Genomic DNA, 19,476 nt, shown 5'->3' on the forward strand with positions numbered 1-19,476 from the left:
TGTCCAGACCAGGGGAATAGGGGGATATTTATGGGAATGTTCTATAGCTGTGTTAATGTAGACGTTATTGAACTGACCTTCAGCACATAATTGTCTGTCATCAACTTCAGCCTTAGTTTTACCACAAACATTTCTAGAAGTCTTTGTGGAATGCGCTTTTTTGATTTTTTTGTATTGTATATAGATTTTATTTTGAACATATGATTAGATATAATAATAGTGGATCTAGAAGTTCTGATGGCAAAGAAAGTTCAAGTGCTGCTTTATAGAAGCCAAGATTTATTCCCGTTTTATAGGATTTTGTACTTGGAATGGACCCCTGTGTGCACCTTACCATACAAATGTGCGGCCTGTGGGCGAGCTTTAGCCCATTTCATAATCAGGGGATCTTTTGAGTCTTTGTTAATAGAGAAAAAAGTGAAAATCTTTAGAATGACTCAGTTGTGATCAACAACCATTCTAACGCTTTGTGTATAAAGACCTCCAATACTGACCATGTACAGAGCAGCATGCCGGCAGAGTCTGTGAACGTAGGCAACTCGTGGATTCTTAACTCCTCATGTGCTATGGTTGATTGTGACTATGGCATCCAGGGGGTCATTTATCAGGAACAGACTGCTCGCGGTGACTGAAAAAACCCCAGCAATGAGATCAAGCGAGCCATTCGGCTGCTATGGCAGCCTGGGGCCTTTTGAAGGCTCCCAGGCCTGGCATAGAAGCCCTAACTGTGGTAGGGCTTAACGGACATCTGTCAGCAGATTTGTACCTATGAAACTGGCTGCCCTGTTACATGTGCGCTTGGCAGCTGAGTTGGTCCCATGTTCGTATGTGTCGGCATTGCTGAGAAAAATTAAGTTTTAATATAGCCAAATGAGCCTCTACTAGCAACGGGGCCGTTGCCGTTACACCTATAGACTCTGGTCTCTTGGTAACTACCATGCCCTCTGCACTTTCATTGACAGGGCCAGGCAGGCATGATGACGTTTTCACGTCCTAGTCCTGTCCGTGCCATTTACAGAGAGAGCTGAGTCTCCAGGTGTAACTGCAACACCCTCATTGCTCCTAGAGGTTCATTTGCATATATTAAAACATTTTGGGACTAACACAGATACCTTCAGCTGCCAAGCGCACATGCAACAGGTCAAACAAATTCATAGGTACAAATCTGCTGACAGATGCTCTTTAAGTATCTTGTAGTGTCAGTGTCCATATCTTCATCAACCCCCACATGGATCCATGGATTCATTGTAATAAGTATGGTGACATAGGGACCTGTATACTGAATATGGGACCAACACAGATGCCTTCAGCTAACAAGTGCAGATGCAACAGGTCAGCCATGTTTCATAGGTACAAATCTGCTGACAGATGCCCTTTGAAATAAACTGTTGTTTTACAATAGACCACAATGGTATACCATTGCAGTCTATGGTGTAAGCCAGAGAGACTGGGAGACAATAAATACATTTTTTAAAAATATGAAAAAAGAATTAAAGAATTAAAATAAATTAGAAATTGCTGAAACTATTAAAATATAAATGTATTGATCTCATGTGGTGAATGCCGTAACGGAACAAAATCAGAATGGCTGAATCGCAGTTTTTTTTGGTCTCTTCACCTATGGCAGTGATGGCTAACCTCTGGCACTCCAGCTGTGGTGAAACTACAACTCCCAGCATGCTCCATTCATTTCTGTGGATTTCTGAGAACAGCCAAGCAAGTGTGCATCTTGAATAAAAAGTGATCAAAAAGTCATACATATCCTAAAATGGTATCAACAAACTCTACAGAACACCCCCAAAAAGTTATATAAAAAAGTTATGGGTGTCAGAATATTGAAATGCAAAGAATATAAATGTTCAAGGTTTGTTTTCATTTATAATGACCCGAATTCCTGTAAACCTACTGACCCGCAGAATAAAGGGAACATCGTTTTCACTGCACAGTGAAGGATGTGGAAACGAAACAAAATGTATAAAACAATAGTGGATGGAATTTAATTCCCCCCCCCCAAATCCACTCCATTTAAAATTTTGTATGACGACATTGCATGGGATATTAAAGCGGATCTGTCAGTATGATCAACCCTATCAAAACAAACATATTAAAGTGGTTATCCTTGAAAAGATAATGATGACTTATCCAGGATAGGTCATCATTATCACATCAGTGCTTGAACAAGTCCAGGCACCCCCGCCAATCAGCTGTTTGAGGGAGCCACGGTGCTTACCGGAGGTATGGTAAGCGATACAGACTCCCGTCAGCTTTTAAAGGTCAGTGCCATACATCGTATAGTGGCAGTGCTTGGTATTGCAGCTGAGTCCCATTGACTTGAATGGGGCTGAGCTGCAATTAGGCCATGTGACAGATGTACAGTGATGTCACTGGCCTAGCAAGACACTGTTGCGCCACGCCCACTTTTTTAGACCTGGCATGAGCGGAGAAAAGTCTTAGATTGCGGCGCAGATGACCTCTGTGCCGCAATCTGCGCCAGAAATACGCCTAATATAGTGTCTGTCCCGTGCCTTCTGGTCTTGGCACTTGTGTAATGAATGGATCTGATTCTGCTCTCCAAGCAGGGCAGATTCCAACTGAACAAGCGCTGAGAAGGGGGAGGGACTAGAGCTAGTAGAGGTGTTACTACTGGTGCTCTGAGAGCTCTGGCCGACCCCTCAGTGCTCCAGTCAGCTGTGTTCCAGTCAGCTCTGCTCCGCTAAATCCAAGCATAGCACATTGGTAAGTGATGTGCCAGGATTTAGCCAAGCTGAGTGGGGCACAGGCAGGAGCAGCAATGTGGGATCCTGTCTGTTCAGATTTCTATGTAGCCCCCATTGCTCCCATACAGTAGAATCCATACACTGCTGACAAGTGAGATGGGCAGCCAGGACTTTGGGTGCATATTTCTTTAGAAATGCAATAACATTACACAAATCATTTTAAGGCATTTGGAACGTTTATAAAGAAAGTTGGCTAAAAGGTTAGTTACTTTTTAAGCTAGTATTAGGATAGTATGTGATGGTATGTTGGTGAGTTGCAGGGTTAGATTCTTGAGATACTGTGCCATTTACGATTTCATTCAGAAATTCCAGTTTATTTATGTTTTAGATGTAATACAATTGATAGAAATAGCTGTTGTAAATGGAGGTCTGTTCAGGAGCGTGACCCTGTGTCAGACGGTCTGACTGTATTATTACATTTCGGCTGTACATGTATTATATAACCCTTATACTGAATCACTTTATTGCAGAGGTCAGATGATTTCAGGAGAAGACTGTGAATTTATCCTGAGGTTTGAAAAGTCCAATTCAGAAGAGAAAAAAGCCATATTAACCAATGAAGGCAATCAGGTATAGTGACATGTTATTACTTTCCTGTCCTTTTTAGTTGTCCGCACACGATTGCTTGGTGTCAGGGAGTCTGCAAATTGCCAGGTATTACGCACAGTGAAAAAATATAATAAGTCTACTTTTATTCATGTACAGTTGGATGGTCATGCATTAACATACATGTCTGGGCCTATTTTGTTGGAAGGGGCTGCAGCATTTGGGTGAGCGCTGCAGCCTAGGCCAATGACATCACGTGCCTAGGCGTAGCGAGATTGAGCTGCTATACCAAGCACACTCTATGCCATGACCAGCACTGTGCCTGCTATACAATGAGGACAAGAGTGCTGGAAGTTAGTCCCTCCACTGAAGACCTATCCTGAGGATGTGCCGATTCATATATACCACTCATGTCTAAGACACTTACATGCACAAATCTTCAAGGAACCGCCAAGTAACAACATATAAAAACAAGGATTACACACCTTGAAAAGTCAGTGTACCCCCTAAACCCTGTACACTTTCTGAAAGTAGAAGCTGTGACAATTGCAATAGCTGTCTTCATGCCACCTTGTGCATTAAATCTTACATTTGCACTTAGGACAGCCATGCACATTAGTTAGGCTACTTTCACACTTGCGTTTCTATTTTTCGGTATTAAGATCCGTCATAGGATCTCAATATCGGAAAAAAACGCTTCCGTTTTGTCCCTATTCATTGTCAATAGGGACAAAACGTAACTGAACAGAACGGAGTGCTCCAAAAAGCATTCCTTTCCGTTGGGTTGCGTTCCCAGACCGGAGAGCAAACCGCAGAAAGCTGTGGTTTTCTTTCCGTCATGGGGTGCTGAGCAAAACGGATCTGGCATGACCCACAATGCAAGTTAATTGGGACGGATCCGTTTTCTCTGACACAATAGAAAACTGATCCGTCACCCATTGACCTTCAATGGAGTTCATGACTGATCTGTCTTGGGTATGTTACATGCACCTGCTCCTAGAGGCTCCGTTCGCCCACCTCATTTCCACGCCCTTCTGTCTTGATTGGCAGGGCCAGGCCAGCGTTGGTTCTCCTGCTGGCCTCATCTGCCATGTAAATCTCGCTATCCAGCTTTCTCACGGCGCCTGCCGCCGAATACTGAATGGGACTGCCCAGGCGCGATATTTATATGGCAGCCCTGGCGCTGTCAATCAAGACAGAAGGGCGTGGAAATGAGGTGGGCGAACGGAGCCTCTAGGAGCAGGTGCAACGCCCCCCCCTGCTCCTAGAGGCTCATTTGCATATAATAAGTTAAAATTACACGCAAACGGGGGCATACTTATATAAAATGCAGTTAAATTTAGGTGACATTTTCACATCTATAATGTCAGCCTGTTTAATAGCGAAAATTGGGGTGACAGAAACCCTTTAAAGAATGCAAACATGCAAAATTGTCATGTTAAAAATTCAACTTAAAGGGGTTCTGCACTTTGTTTTAACTGATGATCTATCCTCTGGATAGATCATCAGCTTCTGATCGGCGGGGATCAGACACTCGGGACTCCCGCCGATCGGCTGTTTGAGAAGGCAGAGGCGCTCCAGTAGCGCCGCGGCCTTCTCACTGTTTACCGCCGGCCCACTGACGTCACGACTAGTATCAACTAGCGTGGGCGGGGCTAAGCTCTGTTCACTTGAATGGAGCTTAGCCCCGCCCACGCTAGTTGATACTAGTCATGACGTCAGTGGGCCGGCGGTAAACAGTGAGAAGGCTGCAATGCTACTGGAGCGCCTCTGCCTTCTCAAACAGCTGATCGGCGGGGGTCGGAAAGTGAGACTGTTCAATTTTGACTAGCCGTAGCTTCTTTGATAATAAGTAAATAATTGCAGGGAATCTGTCACCACCAAAACACATTTTAAATTGTTCCCGGTGCCCTCATACGCCCTATCCCAGACATACTTTTTTGCCTTTGAAAAACATTTTTTAGTGTTGGGCAAATAAGCATAAAAGAGCCCATGGAGCAATACCTATCGAAAACGGAGCCCAGGAACTCCCATCTGAATCGGAGCCCCACTCCTCCCCCTTCCGCCTCCTCTCCCGACATCATCAAGCAGCTGCTGGAAAGCTCAGGCAGGCGCACCTCACCATTGTGGTTACACCTGTACCATGTGGGCCCTTGTATGGGCAGTGTCCTCATCAACGGAACTGCACATGTGCCGAAAGACTTTAGAGTTGTCAATGAACCCTTTATTATTCACGATCTATAAACCACGGTCATTAAAGGGTTTCTGTCATCAGAAAAATCGTTATGTAGCTGGCTGACATCAGCGATGTGCTAATGTCAGCAGAACATAACTGTATGACTTATATCTCCCTGCCTGCCGCCATTTGCGCTAAATAATGACTTTTATAATATGCAAATGAGCCTCTAGGTGCTAGTGGGGGCGTTGCTGCAGCACCTAGAGGCTCCGTCCTCTCACCATCTGGCACGCCCTTGTAAAGGTGATTGACATCCTCGGCGCTGGCGCAGTGAGTGAAGGACGGCAGCAGGCGAGCGTCCTTCACTTACTGCGCCTGCGCCTAATGCTACAATGGATGGCGCGGGATTTGCGGGGCATGGAGGAGACCGAGGATGTCAATCACCTTTACAAGGGCGTGCCAGACGGTGAGGACAGAGCCTCTCGGTGCTGCAGCAACGCCCCACTAGCACCTAGAGGCTCATTTGCATATTATAAAAGTCATTATTTAGCGCGACCGGCGGCAGGCAGGGAGATATAACTCACACGTCGCTAATGTCAGCCAGCTACATGACGATTTTTCTGATGACAGAAACCCTTTAAAGAAGCATATGTTGATCGATCTCTGCAGTGATTTAGCTAGTGATCATTCCTAGTCTACTGATGACCGTATATGATCGGTGGGGGTCCGACACCACTTGTCTCAAAAGGCTAAGGGCTGATATACACGAACGTATTTTCTTTCCGTTCCATTATATTTATTTATTTTTTGCAGTTCTGTTACTTTTTTTGGATACCGTAGTTCTGATTAGTAACATCGTATTATAATTACCATTTCTATTCCTTTCCTTGTTGTTGTTTTTTTGTATATTCCTTTAGTAGGCTTCACGGCATTGATTTGTGAAAGGATGGTAAAACTGTTATTTTCTTTTTTTTTTTTTCTTCAGTGTGCTAAAACCTTTATCAACTTGATGACCCACATCTCCAAGGAACAAACCGTCCAGTATATTTTAACTATGGTGGATGATATGCTTCAGGTAAATCCAATGCTTCAAGAGATCTATCATACACTAAATGTCCTCAGTCTGTAGTATTAATTTTCATAAATTGGGGCCAGTAGTCCTTTCTTTATATTCCCCATTATTTTAGTTTATGTATACACGCATCACCTTATGGCAGTATTTATGGATACATTGCCTACATGGAGCAGTGTTATTTAACCACCTCCGGACCGCTGTACGCACAGACGCGTCCTGGAGGTGGTTGATTCATTCCGAGTGGACGCATATACGCGTCATCTCGCGAGACGCGAGATTTCCTGTGAACGCGCGCACACAGGCGCGCGCGCTCACAGGAACGGAAGGTAAGAGAGTTGATCTCCAGCCTGCCAGCGGCGATCGTTCGCTGGCAGGCTGGAGATGTGTTTTTTTTAACCCCTAACAGGTACAGTCTTGTGAAAAAATTAGGACACCCTTTGAAAGCATGTGGTTTTTTGTAACATTTTTAATAAATGGTTATTTCATCTCCGTTTCAACAATACAGAGAGATTAAAGTAATCCGACTAAACAAAGAAAACTGAAGAAAAGTCTTTTCAAGATCTTCTGTAAATGTCATTCTACAAAAATGCCTATTCTAACTGAGGAAAAAGATAGGACACCCTTGCCCCTAATAGCGAGTGTTACCTCCTTTGGCTGAAATAACTGCAGTGAGACGGTTCTTGTAGCCATCTACCAGTCTTCGACATCGGTCTGAGGAAATTTTACCCCACTCCTCAATGCAGAACTTTTTCAGCTGTGAGATGTTTGAGGGGTTTCTTGCACGTACAGCCCTTTTCAAGTCACCCCACAGCATCTCAATGGGATTCAAATCTGGACTTTGACTTGGCCATTCCAGGACTCTCCATTTCTTCTTTTTCAGCCAATCTTTGGTTGATTTACTAGTATGTTTTGGGTCATTGTCATGTTGCATGGTCCAGTTCCGCTTCAGCTTTAATTTTCTAACTGATGGTCTCACATGTTCTTCAAGCACCTTCTGATACACAGTAGAATTCATCGTGGATTCTATGATGGTGAGCTGACCAGGTCCTGCTGCAGCAAAGCAGCCCCAAACCATGACACTTCCACCTCCATGCTTCACAGTTGGTATGAGGTTCTTTTCTTGGAATGCTGTGTTTGGTTTACGCCAAACATGTCCTCTGCTGTTGTGTCCAAATAATTCAATTTTGGACTCATCTGTCCAAAGAACATTATTCCAGAAGTCCTGGTCTTTGTCAACTTTATCGCTGGCAAATGTCAGTCTGGCCTCGATGTTTCTCTTGGAAAGCAAAGGTTTCCTCCTTGCACACCTCCCATGCAAGTTAAACTTGTACAGTCTCTTTCTGATTGTAGAGGCATGTACTTCTACATCAACAGTAGCCAGAGCCTGCTGTAGTTCTCGAGATGACACTTTAGGGTTTTTGGATACCTCTTTTAGCATCTTGCGGTCTGCTCTTGGGGTGAACTTGCTGGGGCGACCAGTCCTGGGCATGTTGGCAGTTGTTTTGAAAGCCCTCCACTTGTAGACTATCTTCCGGACAGTGGAATGGCTGATTTCAAAATCTTTTGAGATCTTTTTAAATCCCTTCCCAGACTCATAGGCTGCTACAATCTTTTTTCTGAAGTCCTCTGACAGCTCTTTTGCTCTCACCATGGTGCTCACTCTCACTTCAACAGTCAGGAGCACACCAAACTAAATGTCTGAGGTTTAAATAGGGCAAGCCTCATTCAACATGCAGAGTAACGATCTACTAATTATGTGCACCTGGTGTGATATACCTGTGTGAGATCTGAGCCAATTTAAGAGGGAATACATGTGAGGGTGTCCTATCTTTTTCCTCAGTTAGAATAGGCATTTTTGTAGAATGACATTTACAGAAGATCTTGAAAAGACTTTTCTTCAGTTTTCTTTGTTTAGTTGGATTACTTTAATCTCTCTGTATTGTTGAAACGGAGATGAAATAACCATTTATTAAAAATGTTACAAAAAACCACATGCTTTCAAAGGGTGTCCTAATTTTTTCACATGACTGTATATTAGACGCTGTTTTGATAACAGCGTCTAATATACCTGCTACCTGGTCCTCTGGTGGTCCCCTTTGTTTGGATCGACCACCAGAGGACACAGGTAGCTCAGTAAAGTAGCACCAAGCACCACTACACTACACTACACCCCCCCCCCCCGTCACTTATTAACCCCTTATTAGCCCCTGATCACCCCATATAGACTCCCTGATCACCCCATATAGACTCCCTGATCACCCCATATAGACTCCCTGATCACCCCCCTGTCATTGATTACCCCCCTGTCATTGATCAACCCCCTGTAAAGCTCCATTCAGATGTCCGCATGATTTTTACGGATCCACTGATAGATGGATCGGATCCGCAAAACGCATCCGGACGTCTGAATGAAGCCTTACAGGGGCATGATCAATGACTGTGGTGATCACCCCATATAGACTCCCTGATCACCCCCCTGTCATTGATTACCCCCCTGTAAAGCTCCATTCAGACGTCCGCATGATTTTTACGGATCCACTGATAGATGGATCGGATCCGCAAAACGCATCCGGACGTCTGAATGAAGCCTTACAGGGGCATGATCAATGACTGTGGTGATCACCCCATATAGACTCCCTGATCACCCCCCTGTAAAGCTCCATTCAGATGTCCGCATGATTTTTACGGATGCACTGATAGATGGATCGGATCCGCAAAACGCATCCGGACGTCTGAATGAAGCCTTACAGGGGCATGATCAATGACTGTGGTTATCACCCCATATAGACTCCCTGATCACCCCCCTGTCATTGATCACCCCCCTGTCATTGATTACCCCCCTGTAAAGCTCCATTCAGACGTCCGCATGATTTTTACGGATCCACTGATAGATGGATCGGATCCGCAAAACGCATCCGGACGTCTGAATGAAGCCTTACAGGGGCATGATCAATGACTGTGGTTATCACCCCATATAGACTCCCTGATCACCCCCCTGTCATTGATCACCCCCCTGTCATTGATTACCCCCCTGTAAAGCTCCATTCAGACGTCCGCATGATTTTTACGGATCCACTGATAGATGGATCGGATCCGCAAAACGCATCCGGACGTCTGAATGAAGCCTTACAGGGGCATGATCAATGACTGTGGTTATCACCCCATATAGACTCCCTGATCACCCCCCTGTCATTGATTACCCCCCTGTAAAGCTCCATTCAGACGTCCGCATGATTTTTACGGATCCACTGATAGATGGATCGGATCCGCAAAACGCATACGGATGTCTGAATGAAGCCTTACACGGGCGTGATCAATGACTGTGGTTATCACCCCATATAGACTCCCTGATCACCCCCCTGTCATTGATCACCCCCCTGTCATTGATCACCCCCCTGTCATTGATCACCCCCCTGTCATTGATCACCCCCCTGTCATTGATCACCCCCCTGTCATTGATCACCCCCCCTGTCATTGATCACCCCCCCTGTCATTGATCACCCCCCCTGTCATTGATCACCCCCCCTGTCATTGATCACCCCCCCTGTCATTGATCACCCCCCCTGTCATTGATCACCCCCCCTGTCATTGATCACCCCCCTGTCATTGATCACCCCCCCTGTCATTGATCACCCCCCCTGTCATTGATCACCCCCCCTGTCATTGATCACCCCCCCTGTCATTGATCACCCCCCTGTCATTGATCACCCCCCTGTCATTGATCACCCCCCTGTCATTGATCAACCCCCCTGTCATTGATCAACCCCCCTGTCATTGATCAACCCCCCTGTCATTGATCACCCCCCTGTCATTGATCACCCCCCTGTAAGGCTCCATTCAGACATTTTTTTGGCCCAAGTTAGCGGAATTATTATTTTTTTTTCTTACAAAGTCTCATATTCCACTAACTTGTGACAAAAAATTAAATCTCACATGAACTCACCATACCCCTCACGGAATCCAAATGCGTAAATTTTTTTAGACATTTATATTCCAGACTTCTTCTCACGCTTTAGGGCCCCTAGAATGCCTGGGCAGTATAAATACCCCACATGTGACCCCATTTCGGAAAGAAGACACCCCCAGGTATTCCGTGAGGGGCATATTGAGTCCATGAAAGATTGAAATTTTTGTCCCAAGTTAGCGGAACGGGAGACTTTGTGAGAAAAAAATAAAAAATATCAATTTCCGCTAACTTGTGCCAAAAAAAAAAAATTTCTATGAACTCGCGATGCCCCTCATTGAATACCTTGGGGTGTCTTCTTTCCAAAATGGGGTCACATGTGGGGTATTTATACTGCCCTGGCATTCTAGGGGCCCCAAAGCGTGAGAAGAAGTCTGGTATCCAAATGTCTAAAAATGCCCTCCTAAAAGGAATTTGGGCCCCTTTGCGCATCTAGGCTGCAAAAAAGTGTCACACATCTGGTATCGCCGTACTCAGGAGAAGTTGGGGAATGTGTTTTGGGGTGTCATTTTACATATACCCATGCTGGGTGAGATAAATATCTTGGTCAAATGCCAACTTTGTATAAAAAAATGGGAAAAGTTGTCTTTTGCCAAGATATTTCTCTCACCCAGCATAGGTATATGTAAAAAGACACCCCAAAACACATTCCCCAACTTCTCCTGAGTACGGAGATACCACATGTGTGGCACTTTTTTGCAGCCTAGGTGGGCAAAGGGGCCCATATTCCAAAGAGCACCTTTCGGATTTCACTGGTCATTTACCTACTTACCACACATTAGGGCCCCTGGAAAATGCCAGGGCAGTATAACTACCCCACAAGTGACCCCATTTTGGAAAGAAGACACCCCAAGGTATTCCGTGAGGGGCATGGCGAGTTCCTAGAATTTTTTATTTTTTGTCACAAGTTAGTGGAAAATGATGATATTTTTATTTTATTTTTTTTTTCATACAAAGTCTCATATTCCACTAACTTGTGACAAAAAATAAAAACTTCCATGAACTCACTATGCCCATCAGCGAATACCTTGGGGTCTCTTCTTTCCAAAATGGGGTCACTTGTGGGGTAGGTATAATGCCCTGGTATTTTAGGGGCCCAAATGTGTGGTAAGGAGTTTGAAATCAAATTCTGTAAAAAATGACGAGTGAAATCCGAAAGGTGCTCTTTGGAATATGGGCCCCTTTGCCCACCTAGGCTGCAAAAAAGTGCCACACATGTGGTATCTCCGTACTCAGGAGAAGTTGGGGAATGTGTTTTGGGGTGTCTTTTTACATATACCCATGCTGGGTGAGAGAAATATCTTGGCAAAAGACAACTTTTCCCATTTTTTTATACAAAGTTGGCATTTGACCAAGATATTTATCTCGCCCAGCATGGGTATATGTAAAATGACACCCCAAAACACATTCCCCAACTTCTACTGAATACGGAGATACCAGATGTGTGACACTTTTTTGCAGCCTAGGTGGGCAAAGGGGCCCACATTCCAAAGAGCACCTTTCGGATTTCACTCGTCATTTTTTACAGAATTTGATTTCAAACTCCTTACCACACATTTGGGCCCCTAGAATGCCAGGGCAGTATAACTACCCCACAAGTGACCCCATTTTGGAAAGAAGAGACCCCAAGGTATTTCGTGATGGGCATAGTGAGTTCATGGAAGTTTTTATTTTTTGTCACAAGTTAGTGGAATATGAGACTTTGTAAGAAAAAAAAAAAAAAAAAAAATCATCATTTTCCGCTAACTTGTGACAAAAAATAAAAAGTTCTATGAACTCACTATGCCCATCAGCGAATACCTTAGGGTGTGTACTTTCCGAAATGGGGTCATTTGTGGGGTGTTTGTACTGTCTGGGCATTGTAGAACCTCAGGAAACATGACAGGTGCTCAGAAATCAGAGCTGCTTCAAAAAGCGGAAATTCACATTTTTGTACCATAGTTTGTAAACGCTATAACTTTTACCCAAACCATTTTTTTTTTTACCCAAACATTTTTTTTTTTATCAAAGACATGTAGAACAATAAATTTAGAGCAAAATTTATATATGGATGTCGTTTTTTTTGCAAAATTTTACAACTGAAAGTGAAAAATGTCATTTTTTTGCAAAAAAATCGTTAAATTTCGATTAATAACAAAAAAAGTAAAAATGTCAGCAGCAATGAAATACCACCAAATGAAAGCTCTATTAGTGAGAAGAAAAGGAGGTAAAATTCATTTGGGTGGTAAGTTGCATGACCGAGCAATAAATGGTGAAAGTAGTGTAGGTCAGAAGTGTAAAAAGTGGCCTGGTCTTTCAGGGTGTTTAAGCACTGGGGGCTGAGGTGGTTAATCCAGAGATCAGCAGCCTTAGGCACTCCATCTGTTTGTAGTGTCAAACAGCTGGAGAGCCAAAGGTTGCTGAACCCTGATCTAATCAGTTATGAGTAATGTTATCTCATCAGAAATTTAGATAATTAAAGGGTTAAGCTGCTCTCAAATACTGTGAGGAGCAGCCAGTTGTTGCGTAGGACATGTTCTTTCCCAACAGTCGGCTGCTTTTGACGTGGCGGTGAAGCACTGCATTTACTTGTTTAGGCTACACGATCCGCTGCCCAGGAACGATGATTGGGGTGTCCGCACCTCAGATCATTTCACCTGATGAACGAGCGTTTTATTGAAAAGGAAAAACTAAAATGTTGCATTGACATAAGTATTCAGACCCTTTACTCATTAGTTGAAACACATTTGGCAGAGAATACAACCCTCATGTGGCACAGTAAACGTTTGATATGTCGGAGACGCGGGAAAAGTTTGGATTGTTTAGCTCTGAGACCTCACTTATCTCTAGAACGAGGGGAGAGAGGCGCTCGCTTAGCGTGCTGTGTCTTCTTGCTGCACAAGATGGGGGTGAGATGGGCCCATAGATTTTTTGTTGAGTCCGTTGTCGTTTTCTGTCCTGCAGCAAGGAGAGAGAACACACTAATTGAGCACTTCTCTCCCCTAATTCTAGAGTTTGGTGGCCTCAGTGCTCAGACATCCACTCATCTAAACTGTTGATGTGTCCCTATGACATATCAAAAGTTTACTGTACAGTGCCACTTTCAGTCTTCTTGGGTATGATGCCACAAGGCTTGCACCTCTCGATTTCGGGATTTTCTGCCATTCTTCTCTGCAGATCCTCTCAACCTCAGGTTGGATGGGGACTGTTGGTGGGCAGCCATTTTCAAGTCTCTCCAGAGAAATTTGATTGCATTCAAGTGAGGGCTCTGGCTGGGCCACTCTAGAGCTATCCCTTAGTCACTCCTGTGTTGTCTTGGCTGTGTGCTTAGAGTCATTGTCTTTTTGGTAAGTGAACCTTTTTCCCACTCTGAGGTCCACAGCACTCTGGATCAAGTTTTCATTAAGACTATCTCTGTTCTTTGCTCAATTCAGCATTCCCTCAACCCTGACCAGTCTCCCTATCCCCAGCTGCTGTAAAACACCCCCACAGCATGATGCCACCACCATTCTTCACTGTAGGCAAGGTTTTCAGTAGTACCTGGTTTCCACCAAACATGATGCTTAGAATTGAAGCCAAAAAGTTCATTCTTGTTTTTATCAGATTGGAGAATATTGTTTCTTACAGTCTGAGAACCCTTTAGATGTTTTTGCAAACCTTTCATGTGTATTTTTCTGAGGAAGGGCTTTTTTTCTGGTCACTCGGCTGTTAAGCCCAGATTGGTGAAGTGATGCAGTGATGACTGACCTTCTGGAAGTTTCTCCCATCTGCACACACAATCTTTGGATTTCAGCCAGTGTGACCATTGGGTTCTTGGTCACTTCTCTTACCAAGGCCCTTTTTTCCTTATTCATTACTTTGGTGGGGCGGCCAGGTCTAGGAAGAGTCCTGGTTGTTTCAAACTTCTTGAAGAATTAAGGAGACCACTGTGCTGTGGGGAACTTACAGTGCAGCAGACATTTCTTGTACCCTTTTGCAGATCTCTGCCTCCACACAATCCTGTCTCTGAGCTCTACAGGCAGTTCTTTCCTCCTCATGGCTTGTTTTTTTGCACTGATATGGTGTCTTCCCAAATCCTCCAGTCAGCTGAATTTACCACAGATGTACAAACATCTCAAAGATGATCACTAGAAATGAGAGGCCCCAGAGCTGAATTTCAAGCCTCATAGTAATTAGGTGTGAATACTTATGTCCAGGCTAAAGCTTATTGTTTTTTTTTTTTTAATACCGGTACATTTCCAAACATTTCTAAAAAAAACTTTTTTTTATTTTATTAAAGGGTATTGAGTGCAGATTGATGTGGGAGTTATATATATATATATATTTTTTAACTTTAGCACAAACAAAATGTGAAAAAGTGAACGTTTCTTAAGCCTTTACAAATGCACTGTACATATATGTCTAATAGATGAAGGCCCACCCCAGTCTCCCGTATTAGATTCCACCTCCTAAATGGTCAGGCAGCCACTGGCCTCTGCATCATTTTAATACAAAATGACTGTAGAGGTAGTAGCGCATGCCCATTTACTTTCAGCTGAGCATTCTTGGTTGGTTAACTCCAATTGAAGTGAATGGAGAAACCCCCCCCCCCCCCCCCCCTTTATTAACTCTAAGACTAGATGTGGCAGCCAATAGGATATGCCTCAAATATCTGATAAGTGAAGTCCCCTCTTGAACCCTATCCCTTGGATGTGCAGGTGTTTTTTTTGGCTTGTTTGGGTTGTATTCTCACCGAAATTAGGGCTGATGGGGCTTGTGGGCCACTGCTCACCACTCCTACTTCTGTAGAAAGAAAATGCTCATTTGGCTTACCCAAATACACAGAAGTTCGGGTAATAACCAAGTTTTGGTTGGCAGTTACCACATGTTTGAGGCAGCTTTATTGGGTTACCAAGTTTTCAAAGAACATTTGATATATCCTAGAGACACATCCAAAGGTTTGATTGGTGGGGGTCTGGGTGCCAAGAACCCCCACCAATCCCTAGAACGAGGAGAGTGAAGTGCTCACATATCGCCCTCTCTCTTCGCGGCAGAGGACAGAATTGAGACAGGCCCATAGACTTTTTTTGAGCCCTTCTCGATTCTGTTGTTTGCATTTAGGAGAGAGAGCACTTCTCTCTCTCCTCATTCTGGGGATTGGTGGGGTTCTCGACACTAAGACCCCTACTGATCAAAACTGTAGCTATTTCTCTGACATATCAAAAGTTTTTTTTTAAAGTGACCTACCGTATGTAAATGGGGAATGATTGCAGTGTTTTCTGTCAGTAGTATCCACAACTCAAGGGCCCTCTTATTGGTGCCAATATTAGATACCTGTTATTAAATGTGGAAGTTTCTATTTCTCGTCTCTCTCATTCTACCATGTCTAAGTGTATTGTACAGAATGAAAAAATACATATGCACAGTGTATAGTTTTTTTTTTTTATGCTGTCACTATAGGTTATATGACATTATTAATATTGATTAGGACATGCTATATAGTGTGAAAATGAATATATGAATCCACATTCATCACAGACACTTTGATTCTGAGGAGCTCCACTGTCATAATGTAACGGAGTTGAAGAACATGAATATTCATTTAAATTATTGCTGGGACAATGCATTTACTTACATGGCCTTATCTATGTGACTAATGATGACACTTTAATTGAGCCGTAAACAAATGAACGGAGCTCAGATTCTAATTAAGGTGATGGATGCTCTGTAATAATGAGGGTAATTTCCATTCATTGTAAACAGCGTTTACTTTCCTCGCCTCTTAAACCATCTTTTGCCTTTAACCTCCTTTATCAGCCCTCTAAAGAAATAAAGGAGCGAAAGGGCTGCGACATCAATTATTGGAGGGAGGAATGGAAGAAATCGGTGCCAATCAGATAATTAGATGATTTTCTTTATTTGCGGTCTCCGTTAATGAATGATAACGCTTCCACAGGGGATTCTCGTTTTAATTGTTTCCATGAGAGCTTGTTTTCATGGAAGTCATCTCAAATTATTGCTCACATCCATGACTGTAGCAGAGGTTTACAGGGGGTGCAGGGAGCCACTGCCGTTTTTTATTTGATTGGTAAATGGCTACATGATTTTGCTGGAAAACACCTGTCCCTCTTAAAGACCAGGAAAAACAGCTCTTTTCTGGCAAAATCATACGACAACCCACCTCAGCCAGTACCTGGCAAGAAAGAAGGAGATACAGTTGGGGTACCCGAGAGGTGGCAGAAGATCGGGGAGATGCATATTGCTGCTTTTATATTTTTTTTAGACCCATTCTAAACTTTTTGTAAACTTTGTTGTACCCGCCAGACAACCCAGAACGTAGACCAGAATCTGTCCACTCATTGAAAGCAACCAGGGATCCTGACAACATATATTATAAAATTGCATTGAAATGTAAGATAAGATGAGGCAGCCTATAAGGATTTTCCAACCCAATGAGTGTACAATGATATAAAATAACAAAAGAAGCTATACCGTGACCCCTTCCGATCCACTGCTGCTCCCGTGCCGACACTTCCCTGGTCTCCCGCAGGTCTCTGTTTTACTTGCCTCCAGCATTTTCATGTTGTCTTGACATGTGGCAGCTGCCGCAGCATTTAGCTTTGTGGTGGCTGCACATGACCGCTACAGCCCATGATTAACTGCAGCAGTCGCAGGTCGACGTGCTAGATCATCGCTAGAGCCTGGTAAACAAAGACTGGCAGGGGATTGGTTGACGTGAATATTGAGCCTTTTTGTTGTTATACCTTTTTCAGCCATATGTAAAATATTTCATGGGGTTGGGCAGCCCCATTAATAGTCTGTCCAGCACCAATCAGAGGCTGCCTCACTTAGGTCCCCCGCTGTCGACATTTGCTTTGAGGCCACTGCAGCAAATCACAGGCCGCAGTGGTGACCTGCTCCCCTTGCATCATGTCAATTGGTCACATGACTCAAAGGAGGGAGGGGGGTGTTCGGGTCACCGCTGTGGCCTGTGATTTGCTATAGCGGCCTCAAAGCAAATGTTAACAGCGAGGCACCTAAGCGCGGCGGCCGGGGAGTGAAGGAGCCGGGACCCAGCAGAGGGAACATGTAGGTCTGCTCTGGAAGGGTGCCAGGTGGCCAACATATTCTACATCAAGTTACAATTGTGAAACTTAATTAACAATTCAGGCAAGAAAATTGAAGGCTCTGTCCTCAAGAGCTTACAATCTAAGGTGATCTAGACCTAGTAACCAAGGGATGCTTTTAAACTTTTTTTTAATAAAGGGACAGAGGAGGGGGATTAACCCTGTAAACCTCCTACTTTATGCATACCCCTGAAACTTAATACTTTTTGATTGACACTTTGAGGCTATTTTATGGGTGTTATTCCACCACTGTGTTAACCAGTAAATGGAGCATCTCTCCCAAAACCTATTCAGGTGGACCTCTGCAATTTTTTTGGACCAAGCTTTGATTCGAATAGAAATAAATAATTTCTGATACGGGGACATTTATTCTGTTGTATAAGGTATGGGAAGATATATCCCTGAAGGATGAGGCGCCCTGGACTAATAATGGGTTAGGCTTTACATTACTTACCAGGTGCTCAGAAGAATAATGGATCTCTGTTATGTTGCTGCATCGACTCCTTTGTTCTTCTTCAGATATTTTTTTCTTTTAGTGTATAGAGCGTTTTCTGTGAACGTTATAATTTTCCTTTCATGTCAATGTTCTCAAATTGAAGTTCTGTTCTCTTGTCTGCACTCAAGACAAAATGTCAGATCTGACCACAGTCTTATTATTCATGAGATCAGATGTCATGAAGTCTGCAGTACTGGCTTAATTATATACTCTACATTTTAGCCTTTTAAGAGTGCCCTGGGTTTTTTCTGAACTGTTTTGGGTTTGCCTGGCAGTTGGATGTCTACAATACAGATTCAGCAGATTATGGGAAGACATCCTTCATTAAAGGGCATCTGTCAGCAGACTTGTCCCTATGACACTGGCTGACCTGTTACATGTGCACTTGACAGCTGAAGGCATCTGTGTTGATCCCATGTTCATATGCAAATTGAAGCTTTAATATATGCAAATGGCAGGCACAATGCCTTGTACGGCTAGCGCAGTTGAATGCAATGATGCCTTTCATGTAGCGATTGATTACTTCAGTCTGAAGAAAAAGTACTTTTGATCTATATGAAAATGAGCTGTTAAGTGCACTGAGGGCGGCCCAAGCCACTCGGTGCACCTCTGCTCCTTCTGCTTCCTCTTCATGCCCTTCCCCCTGATTACCAGGGTCAGGTTTGGGCATAGTCCTCTTACCTGGCTCTGTTAATCAGGCAGGAACGGGAGGGGCTGGCAGGGGGAAGGAATAAGGGTGCACAGAGTGGTTTGGGTCCACCCTCGGTGCACATATTTAAATCCAGCTGAGCTAACCTTACAAGACATTGTGCCTGGTTTAAATGGTCATTTTCTAAATGTAACCCATAAACATAATGGAAGTCATTTATTAAGACCGGCATTTTAGACTCTGGTCTTAATACCCCTTTAGCTGGCAGTGGATGCGCCGATTTTTATGTTGAGGCGCCGGCCTCTACAAAACCTTGGCATATTCCACCGCCTGTCTACATCTACGCTAACTTCCTTGCTGGCATATATGTAGACCATTTTCTATGCCTAAAACAGACATAGAAAAAGATAAATGAGACGGGCCTGCCTGTCCGCGCCCTTCCCCCCCCCATGCCATGCCCCCTTTTTTAGACCTGGGGAGAGTGGGGAAAAGTCTCAGATTGCCCACCGTTTGCGACAGATATATGCAACAAAAAAGTGGCGTATATCTGTTAGTGAATGACCCCAATGTGAACAGAGCCTTAGGCTACTTTCACACTAGTGTTCGGAGCGGGTCCGTCTGATGTTTCATCAGACGGATCCGCTCCGATAATGCAGACGTTTGCATCCGTTCAGAACGGATCCGTCTGCATTATAACTTAGAAAAATT

The 19,476-nt window shown here is 43.9% G+C and overlaps 1 protein-coding gene across 2 annotated transcripts in view; it reads left to right on the top strand.

Annotated features, from left to right (window-relative positions):
* Positions 1 to 19,476, top strand: part of ATP6V1H (ATPase H+ transporting V1 subunit H) — a 158,018-nt gene that overhangs the window by 39,118 nt on the left and 99,424 nt on the right. For both annotated transcript variants that reach the window (XM_040433044.1, XM_040433045.1), the window contains exons 4-5: positions 3,248 to 3,347; positions 6,485 to 6,574. In XM_040433044.1, coding sequence (XP_040288978.1) covers positions 3,248 to 3,347; positions 6,485 to 6,574 — 190 coding nt within the window. The remainder of the gene's footprint in view (positions 1 to 3,247; positions 3,348 to 6,484; positions 6,575 to 19,476) is intronic.

Source organism: Bufo bufo, chromosome 5 (genome assembly GCF_905171765.1).
Source record: "Bufo bufo chromosome 5, aBufBuf1.1, whole genome shotgun sequence".
In the NCBI taxonomy this organism is placed as follows: domain Eukaryota; kingdom Metazoa; phylum Chordata; class Amphibia; order Anura; family Bufonidae; genus Bufo; species Bufo bufo.